The 10,560-nt window shown below is 34.7% G+C and overlaps 2 protein-coding genes across 3 annotated transcripts; both read right to left on the reverse strand.

Moving 5' to 3' along the window:
• Nucleotides 1-539: 539 nt before the first annotated feature.
• LOC147395796 (amidase 1-like) lies at nucleotides 540-5,564 on the reverse strand. The gene is made up of 9 exons (XM_086450686.1): nucleotides 5,405-5,564; nucleotides 5,031-5,183; nucleotides 3,903-4,027; nucleotides 3,084-3,209; nucleotides 2,039-2,221; nucleotides 1,806-1,950; nucleotides 1,546-1,714; nucleotides 1,008-1,142; nucleotides 540-882 (listed from the first exon to the last, which is right to left on the reverse strand). The coding sequence occupies exons 1-9, from the start codon at nucleotides 5,518-5,520 to the stop codon at nucleotides 733-735; spliced, it is 1,302 nt and encodes a 433-aa protein (XP_086306812.1). The 5' UTR covers nucleotides 5,521-5,564; the 3' UTR covers nucleotides 540-732.
• Nucleotides 5,565-6,835: 1,271 nt separating this feature from the next.
• Nucleotides 6,836-10,195, reverse strand: LOC147395797 (RING/U-box superfamily protein). Of its 2 annotated transcripts, none has more exons than XM_086450687.1 (7): nucleotides 10,031-10,194; nucleotides 9,227-9,321; nucleotides 8,216-8,295; nucleotides 8,082-8,137; nucleotides 7,836-7,948; nucleotides 7,353-7,414; nucleotides 6,836-7,174 (listed from the first exon to the last, which is right to left on the reverse strand). In XM_086450687.1, the coding sequence occupies exons 1-7, from the start codon at nucleotides 10,149-10,151 to the stop codon at nucleotides 6,892-6,894; spliced, it is 810 nt and encodes a 269-aa protein (XP_086306813.1). In that variant the 5' UTR covers nucleotides 10,152-10,194; the 3' UTR covers nucleotides 6,836-6,891. The 2 variants fall into 2 exon arrangements, with proteins under 2 accessions (XP_086306813.1, XP_086306814.1); XM_086450688.1 differs by having other exon boundaries at nucleotides 7,149-7,265; nucleotides 10,031-10,195.
• Nucleotides 10,196-10,560: the final 365 nt, after the last annotated feature.

Raw genomic sequence — 10,560 nt, forward strand, 5'->3', positions numbered from 1 at the left:
ATAGAATTTCATGGTTTTATACATCAATGCAATACCACTATGGGTTTATTCACACATAAATGAAGCTTGATCTTCCATTTAATTATGACCAGAGCCAAATGGAGTGCAAAGGTGAATTTTTTAGGGGATGGAGTGCAATTGGTAATGTGTGGTGTGCAACTAGTCAATCCCAAAGAAATAGGTATGTTTTTCAGTTGGAGTGCAACTGGCAACTTGACATCTGCAAGTAGTTGGTACCTATGGCTATGATATTTCATATCACAACCCAATAATAGAGTCGATAAAATATGTCTCTTCTTCAAGATTTAAAATCAAAATCACTTTTAAAAGTAGTATAGTTCATTAAGATTTTAAATTCTGAAAATCAGTTTCTATAATATGATTCTGGTAATCCAAATCAGAATCTAGCTTACCCAAAATCAGTTTCATCTCAAAAGAACCATGCATCATGAACATGGGGTGGTGCAAGCCACTGACATTATTGATCCTAACAAAATTTCAGTCAATAAGACTAGTGCCAAGTGTAGCCAAACTAGTAATTAACGAGTAATTAAGCACGTTAATATAATTATAAATATGTTTAAAGATATTGTACCTCATTTGCTTTCTTGAAAGCAAGGTTTCCTTACAGTTAGAAAACATATAAACTTTAAGAACATAACAAAGAAAAAAAGATCTAGCTTATGTGTTAAAGGACTTACACCTTAGCATGAATGGTACAATGAGACCAACTTAGCCAATTTTCTCTGCTGCTTCAACCTGTTCTTGAAGCGTACCGTAAAGGGTCTCAACAAGATTAAGTAGAAACCCATCTGCACCATGTTTTGCTAACAGAGAAACAGATATGGGGAGGTTATCATACATCCCAAGTGGTATGCTTACCTGTGATTAGGAACAATATACAAAAGAAGTAAAGTATAGTATTCTATATGTATGTATGTATAATGTTAAATAAAACAAAGGATGATATATTGATCACTTTGTGTTGTTGGAAAGAAAGAGAATACCTGGCAAAACCCAGAAACTCCAGCAATAGATAGCAAACTAAAAGCTCTAACACGAAAAGTTTCTAGTGCACTTCCTTCCATTAGTAGTTTTGGTGGAGGCCCGGGAACTGTAGGGATCACAAGGACCCCAGAATCCTACTTATAGGAAGCATTTACCAAAAAATTGAAAACTGAGATTGGCGAAAACATGAAATATATGAGCTGTTATTAGATGTACACCGTGAGATGAGATGGTTAGTTCAAATTGATACAATTGGTCAAATCTAAATTTGATCATACGAAAATAATAAAGATTTCGGTGGATGACTAATAATTAAGAGGACCAAACATTGAATATGAAAATTTCTTCTTTTTTCTAACTCAAGGTGGATTTCATAACTATATGCCAATGTATCTTTCTCTAGTGATCTTTCTGTATTGTTTCAGAGAATGCTAGATGAAGTACATATGCATGTATGTAAATATTTGATTTTTTATAACGCTAAGCTTTCTTTCCCCAAAAAAGAAGAGAAAAACACCACAGAGAAGGAAAGAGTACCTCAAGAAGAGAATTAAGGGCAGTACGGAGTTCATTCTTCACCATTTGAGTAATGTCAATGTTTTCATCTGATGCCCTGATTGCCTCCCAAACCCGTTCTGATATTCCCGGACCTAAATTAGGTTTGACTGTAGTGACCCATTCGCCATGGTTAGACTTGAATTCATGCCTATGATTTCAAAGCGAAAATTATTGGAGTTTATATATAACTATGGATTAATGTTGCTAAGCATTCACATACATTGTTCATTTGTCCACACCTTTGAAGAGTTCGCATGGCACTTGAAAGGGCTATCAAGGATGGTATGTATCCTTGATGTTCGTTGCTTTTGTCCATGAAATGTTCCAAACTTGGAACACTGTCCCTAACATAATCCCCAATATTTCCATGCTTAATAACTTGAGCTGTGGACAAATTATGAAACAATACATCATTAAAGATCAATCAATAAGTAAGAAACAACATTCAAGTACTACATGATCAAGTACTTACACCCAAACAACTTCTCGACAGATTTAATAAGAACCTGAGTCACTCGGTCACTTGGAATGTTTATAAGTTGAAAAGAGTCGTCGGCAATAATAATATGACTAGGTTGCACAGGTTCCACGTCGGGTAATTGAAGTAGCACTCGCCCGACTCGATTCAAAATTACAGGATCCCTAGAAAACCATCCTGCAAAACAAATGTGGATGAGTTTTACCAGCTTAATATCATTATTAAGGACATCAACTATTATAACACACAAACAGATATAAGATTGGAAGATGATAAGATTAGGAAAAATAAATCAAGTGTAATCGGGGAAAATTAGGAATAGCTCCAATATGAAATAAAATAAAGGAAAATTGGTGAGATGGTTTGGACATATAAACCATGAATACCAAGACAACACCAAAAACACTTAGATTCAAGTCATCACCATTGCTGTTGTCATCTCACCCCTTATCCCAAATAGTAGGATCCCTCTCTATTGTGGGCGGGGCATTATCTTAATTTATTTTTCTAATACCTTCATCCATGAAAATCTTGGCTTCCCTCATGGCCCTTTTGATCCCAAAGGGATCATTCTCACTGATATTTCTATATTCTTCTTCGTATATGACTAAACCATCTCTAACAATTAGTTTTGATTTAAATTGAAGTCTATAAAAAGGTGAGATGAATGCCAAAAATGATGTAGATGTTGTAGGAAAAGTATGAAAACAGATGCCTTGACTGAAGTAAGGCTCAACATAGAGTTGGATGAAAAACAGGATTTATGATGACAACCCCAATATTTCGTTTCTGAAGTCCAACCCAGACTAAGAATAAACATAAATAGAAGGCCAATTCCACATCAAACAATATAATAGGAGTAGCAATCATAACAGAATTAAAAGGTTTTAGTAAGTGTAAAATGAGGATGGAGCCCGGACAAGAAGTTAATTTTAAGGATTATGATGTTGAAGTGTTCAACCCAACCTAATTCACACATCAAAAGAAAGCTTGATTTTTTGTTTGATCAAATAGTATGGAGACTCATATTGATTCTTACCAACAGTATCAAAGCTTTGTGCCATAGGAATAACACCAGTTGTAGAAACAACAGCATGTGAAGGCCGAAACCCCAAAATTCCACAATATGATGATGGCACTCTTACACTTCCTCCAGTATCAGTACCTGTAAAAAAAGAGCCGTCACATGAACAGCCTTTGAGGGGAATTGTTGGACTAAAACAACAGAATCAGATAATTTAGATTTTTCGTAAGATATGCATATTTCATTCACCAAGGTACTTCATCATGTGATTATGCTAACTCTATTATTCACAATGAATTCTATTTCCGTTTCCTCTGCCCATCCAACGTTCTTGCCAAAGTGGAAGAAAATTCACATATTTGTAAACTGATATAATATTAGCCAATTTAGGGATATAGTTATAGTTATAAGAAATATGTGACCAGACTTCATCCTTATTACTTTCTTCTTTATCCTTATGTGATTAAATTTTTTTGGTGTTGCTACCGGGTAAGCATTTTTAACAAAGATAAGTTACTTGAAGTTGGGGGTTTTGAACCCATTTCTCTGGTACCAATGATTGATAGTCTTTATTGGATTAGCAAGCTCAATTATTCTTTGGTTTGGTGTCGCCAACAAGTATTCCTGTCTTAACGAGAACAATAACTTAAAGGTGGAAAGAGTTGGTGAATGCATGCACCAACCAGACAAATGGGAACTTTAAAAAATGAATTTTAGATGATAACTTGTTGTCATTGTACTACAAAATGGTGAATCAAGTATGTGAGCATTTATGTTTTTTCTTAATCATTAAAGATAATTTGGTCAAAACTGTAACTTTGTAGGAAAACTCACCTAAGGAGAAATCTACAAGTTTAGCTGCAACAGCCACAGCAGATCCACTAGAAGATCCTCCAGGTACCCGATCTGGAGCACATGGGTTTGTCGGAGTTCCATAATGTATGTTTTCTCCATTTATACTGCCACAATAGTTGTTAACATTGTAGAATAATCATAAGTGGAAATCCAATACATTTGAACATCGAAGAAGTGGTACTCAGTGAGTTTTAAACCATTTACGTACACATGCAACCAATCCAGACCATTCACATAAATAAGGTGATCCTCATCATCCCATTGATGGGCATATGTGGATACTGCCCCTAATTTTGATTCCAAATCCAAATCAAGCAAATAATCAGATGGTTAGTTAACCAACCAACTACTCTAAAAAACTGGTCTGTTGGAGAGGGGAAGAACTCTGAATATAAGAGGGTCACAGGGCTGAACTTGGGTATGACACACCCATGAGTGGAGGAAAATATGCACTCAATACTCCCCCTCACCCATAAGAGTGGAAAGAATTGAACCAATGACATATATGAACCCAACGCTCTGATACCATGTTGACCAACCAACTACTCCAAAAGACCGATCTGCTGGAGAGGGGAAGAACTATGAATATAAAGGGTCATGGGGCTTAACTGGGGTATGAAACACCCAAGAGTGGAAGAAAATATACTCTCAATAGTAAAAGACTCATAACGAGCTTTTCTCCGCATATGATCCTGATAAGCTTAGACACTTGGAACCTATGGTAGCAGAAAAAATGCTACTTTCCTGATTAATTTCCAAGTCTCTAGATATAAGGAAAAATCTAGATAGCTTCAATACTCATAGGCATATCAACATACACGATGCACACATCGAACTATTCAGAAAAGAGCCCATAGAAAATCTATGGAAGATAGTAATTATTTTTCAATAAGATGGTGTAAGATACTGGTTAAGGTCCATCAAATGGTGATCAAGTTTCCACAACATCAAAGCTCGCATGAGGGCTATATATCAGCCTAGAAAAAAACTATAAGAAGTCTAAATTACGCTCAAACTCAAAGTGAATTATATGAAGCAAAGATCAATCCTACCAAGAATTATTCTTAAATAAGTAAATTAAATTCTTCTTTTTGTCATAAACCCAACCTGTAGGCCATCTCATCCATGACAGTTTTACCAACACATGTGGCACCAGCCGACAAGACAGCCAAAACTGCTGGAGCTGTTGATATCGCAGCCGAATGAGTCCTTGCCCAATCCGGATTACCAAATCCAGTAACATAGCCATCCACATCAAATCTGCTTCACCATTGTTTAAATTCAGAACCATTTTAAAATCAGAAAGAAAACAAATAAAATATACTTAAATTGAATAAAACCCATTTACCAAGATTTAATTGGGTGTCATAAAATACATTAAAATCAGATAATAAACAACAATTAATCAAAGCTTGAGATTTGAGGAGAATTAAGCAAATATAGTGAAAGTTGTAGTTAGAACTGAATTGAGAGGGACTTACATGTCTTTGACTGCAAAAGTGAGATCACTTAGAGGGAGTTCTTGAGGAGAAGAACTAGGTGGAGGAAGTAAATGGAGTTTCTCCATGAAAGCTCCGAAGTCTGAGACATTAGCCATCTCTGCAAATTTTTTATTTATTTTTACTGAATAGAGACTGTCATAGGAGACCAACGGTTTATTTTGGGAGCTGATATTGGCACTCCTATTTTACTTATTACACCCCAATTTCTTAAATTATTTATCACACCCCAATTAAAGATTAAAACACTCTTCAAAACTTTAAAATGGTTTGAAGCAAGTCCCGCAACTATAATCTGAACATTACAAAATATTATGACACTCGTTCAAATAATTTCAATAGTTATTTATAATTATAATAAGACCCATATAAAATCCTAAACTCAAAAAATAAGAATCTAACAAAACAAAAAAATCTATAGGCACCCCAACTTTTACTTATTCTCAATCATTCGCCTATTTTCTTTATGGGTCTTGTAAAGGGCAGACCTTAGAGTGCAACAAATATACTTTGGATATTAATTTTTATTAAAAATACCCTTTAAACAAATCATTTTTTACAAAACTACCCTCCTATTATTGCACTTTTAAGTGTGCCCTTAAGGCATAAATTAACAAACCCCATAAATTACAATTGAGTTGTAATAAGTAAAAGTTCGAGTGCCAATAATAATTCTCTTTATTTTTCTTCTTTATCATATAATACGGAGTTCAGATAAATATTATAAAATTTTGAAGAATATAGCATTTATGTTTTCGAATTTCTTACTAAAATCCACAATCTTCAATCTTCAATTTCATTGATTATATCACCTTATTGTGACTAAATTTGTAAATGAAAATAATTAAAGACCAAAATTACTTTTTCACCCTAATATTTTTGGGGTTGGTGAGTTAGGGTAGAATTCTTTTAGGGCAAAGTGAGTAATTTGTATATGAGATTAACGGTAATTAAATAATGTCCACAAGTTTGTGAATGTTGAACTGAGGATAAAATGTCACGTGGCTTACTCCTTTGGCTCACCACATATCCCCTACAATAAATAAAAAGAAAACTTATTTGTGAGCCTAATTTTTATGGTACAATCTACCCTCCCACATCACCCTCAGTAATATTTTGTGGCTCTTTGAAGCCATGGATGCCATATCATGTCAGCAGCTTTGTTGGTTTCCCTTTAATCATGGATGAACTCAATTCTTTCGATGAATCAATCCCCTCATTGGTCTTTTTTTACATATATCAGTCTTGGTTGTTTTACTGAAGAAACGATTTCTTTGGGAAACGAACATGTACCATTTGTGTTACAACTCGAGGAAAATGATTTCCCTTTAATGCATCTCAAGGAAGAACAATAGACCCCAGCTTTAATCAAGATTGGTTTTGATTACTTAATATAGAAGCTACATCGAATACTTATGAGAGAAGTGATACTTCAGATTTATATTAATAATGTTTCGACGTTTGTAAATTTACTCAACATCTGAGTCTTCATTGAAAAAATATAAGAATGGAACTTGTGTTGTTTCATTTTCGGCATCTTTACAGTTAACACGAGGAGTAACTAAAACCAAACTCTGCAAGTAAACTTCATCGTAAGCTTCGATGTTTAAACCTGAAGTAAGAAACAGTTCCAACTCATTCACAAAGTGTTCTGTTCTTCCTATTAGAAAAGGCTTTGCAGCATCAGAGATCGATGTCTTGAACTCTTCTCTTTTTTGTTCAGGTGTTCTCTTTGAATGTTCTCGCTCGTTCCTGCAACAACATTGTACCACAAGTATAAATCTTGGTGTGCTTATAAACCCGATCTATTGAAATATTTTAGATTCGATAATACTCTCTTCTTCTGCATCAAAAGAACGTAAATTTTTTACAATTGGGTCATGACAAACTTGGATTCAGATTTTTTTTCGGAGCAAACAGTGAAACTTACAGTCTCCGGAACGACTCAATCAAACCAAGTATGTGATGCACAATAATGTCGACATCCTCCTCCTACAAATGGCAGGAAACAAGCAGAGTTAACCAATTAAAAGCCAATTGAATTTTTAACATATGGTACAAAATGGCATAATCTAGGTTTCATCTTTCAGTAGAGTTGCACATATACAAGTGGTGTGAGACCCACCATTTAATTAATCAAAGCTCGATATCTCCTACACTGAAAAATTAAAATTCGTCAGATGTCATATCTATCTGACATACACATTTTTTTTATATTAATTTTTTTTTTTTTGGAAAATAAATAACTTTACATCTTAAAAGGAAGTAAATATGCATGAATGTACGACCATCTAAGCACGAAATTGAGTTGCCCTAACGAAACTCCTACATCTTGATGAGCTTTGTCGAACAAAACAAATTGGGTATAGATTAAGAAAATGTAAATGAGGGCAAAAAAGGATTCCAAATCTACCTGAATCAGAGCTTGGATTTCCCTTCTCAACCAACTTTGAAGCCATTTATTTGGTTGAAGATATCTACGGAATTTCCAATACTGTAGAACATTGAATTTCTCATATATGGGACCTGTTACAACCACAAATTAAATAATAATAACAACAACAACAACAATGGGTATATCTCTAAAAAACCAATTCAGGTAATAAACAATAAGATTAGAAATGACACCGAAAAATCAAAATGAATACCAGAACGATACCTCGTTCACGGTAGTAGCATTGCAGTCTATATTTATGGGCTTTTGAAAAGAAAAGGCTGCAAGTCCAAGCATGAGATTAGTGAATGAAACCCCAATACTGACAAGAGAAAAACACACACACAGCATATATGTACCTCTTTTCAGGGTCCTGGTTCACAAAATGCTGTTGAAATGAATCCCCAATGCAATCATGTATTATAGAAAAATTATCACTCTGCACATAAGAAGAGTTCAAGCAATTTAGCGAGAGAAATTGGGAGGATGAGAATAATAAGAGCTAGAGGTCTGAACCTCAAGTGAATGCGATCTTACAGATATCGGAGCTAGTTAGGAAAAGATCAAAAAGAAAAGTTTGAAGGTTAAACCTCGGACTCTTCCCTAAGCTTATGATGGTATTTCTCTTCTTAATGGCAATATTTACACATTTTAATTCTAGAGAAGGAACAAACCTGCATCCAGAGGGAAGGGAACCTACCGTAGTCTGATAGATGAAGAACAATAATGCTAGAATTACTACAATTAGAACAAATTATTTAAACATGATAAGATACAAGGTATAATTGAAACTTCTTGAGATGTATCTTATACTTGTTCTTTTTTATAGAAATTTTCAAATCAGTAATTCAACATCCCTACCGCATAATTTCAATTATGCACACTCAAAACACAAGATTTCAAAATATTTAGCTAACGTAAATTTTATTAGTGAAATAAGTAAGCAGCAAAGAGAACAAACAATCACACACAAAACACAAGGATTTACGTGGTTCGGCAGTGTGCCTACATCCCCGGATTAGATCAAGAACAATTACTATTTTCTTTCTAGTTTTACAGCCCTCTAACAAAAACGGGAGTAGAGAAAACGTGTCTATCTCCTCAAAAATAGAAATCCCTTAAGAAATATTACATAATTTACCATGCACCCTCGCAACTCCGCGTACCCCCAATAGAATACAAAACATTTACACAACATTATTTCTCCTCCTGGTTCCTACACCTCCATCCAACCATCCATTCATTCATCACCAAAGTGTGATCCATAAGCACGACAGAAAAGGCTTCACAATGAAAAATGACTTGGGTTGCATTGTTAACGACATAAGAATTATGTTTACGAGCAAAATAAGTTAGGACTAGTAACCAACCTTGCAAAGAGGACACTTCAAAGATGAAAGTGGTTGAGAATGCTGGCTAGCAACGAATTTGGCCCAGTGAGCAATACAACCGTAGCAGAACTTATCTGAAAATTGAAGTTAAATGCAAAGGGTGAACTACAGAAACAGCTTAAGGAACCAATGTTACTAATTACAGATAACATAATAGTTTAGCTATATCTAACTCAAAAGTTTCTTTCCACTTGTCACCTTAAATATCTCTTGATCATCAATACTCTTTTGAATTTCAATATCATCAGGTTTTTTCTTATAATTAATTCTCTATTTTGTAACTGCAATTATTTGAAAATATTTGCCTGAATTGTAACTGGTCAAGTTTGACATGTGGCTTCATATGCATTAGCCCCACTCAAAAAAAAGAAAAAAAAAACCCCTTAGATATATAAGAATTAGATTGATAATAAACCTACATACAATAGAAAATGTATATCTAAGCCTAAATTTGTCATAAAAAAACAAAATCCAATTGGAAAAGGAAGAACCCATAATCTACTATAAATTCCAATTAAATGAAACAGAAAGGAAATTGGAGGATGGAATCAGATACGTGTCTGACAGGGGTACTTCTCCCCTCTTAGAATCCTCCATGCAACACATACGGATTATAAAGATTCATAAAATAAATCCAATTTTTGAGTCAATGGGTCTTAATAACCAAAGATTCAAAAGGAACCCATGAAGTAAAATTGGTTGGTAATTATAAAACTGATGGATTCTTGCAATAAATGCAGAAAATAAAAGAAAAATATATTATTGTGAGAAAGAAGAACTTACGGAAACATCGATCCAAGTATGAATCTTGCTTTATGGGTCCAAGACAGATGGCACATGGATTGAAATCGTTGGACGAGGAAGAGCTACTCTTGTCGTCCTTCATGTCTGTTTCATCTTCCATACCAACTGTGCTTCGGCTCGGGTATTTTTTGCTCTGCTTTTATGGTTTAGAGACTGTAAGGGCGGTTTATCAAAGAAGGACAGGCGTACACGTGGCAACACATGAAGGTTTCTTTTGTTAATTAGGCCTTTGGCCCACTAACCTGGACCGTCTTTAAAACAAGGGGTGTGGGTTTGACATTTTCCCCATAGATCTGAACTTCAATTTTATGATATGGTTGGGTTGGGCTAGGCCCGCTAAAATACTTAACAAAAGTCCATTCCAGGCCCGACCCATTTACACCACTAATTACATCATCCATTTTCTTGAGTTGACTTAAACTTTAAAAAATATAGTTTGGGTATTTTTTGGTATGCATGCATGCTTGTGATTGATCCTTCAAATTTAGAGAGGTGCTGTTGGCACCCCA

Source organism: Akebia trifoliata, chromosome 8, assembly GCF_017979445.1.
Source record: "Akebia trifoliata isolate Shusen 1 chromosome 8, ASM1797944v1, whole genome shotgun sequence".
NCBI classification, from domain to species: domain Eukaryota; kingdom Viridiplantae; phylum Streptophyta; class Magnoliopsida; order Ranunculales; family Lardizabalaceae; genus Akebia; species Akebia trifoliata.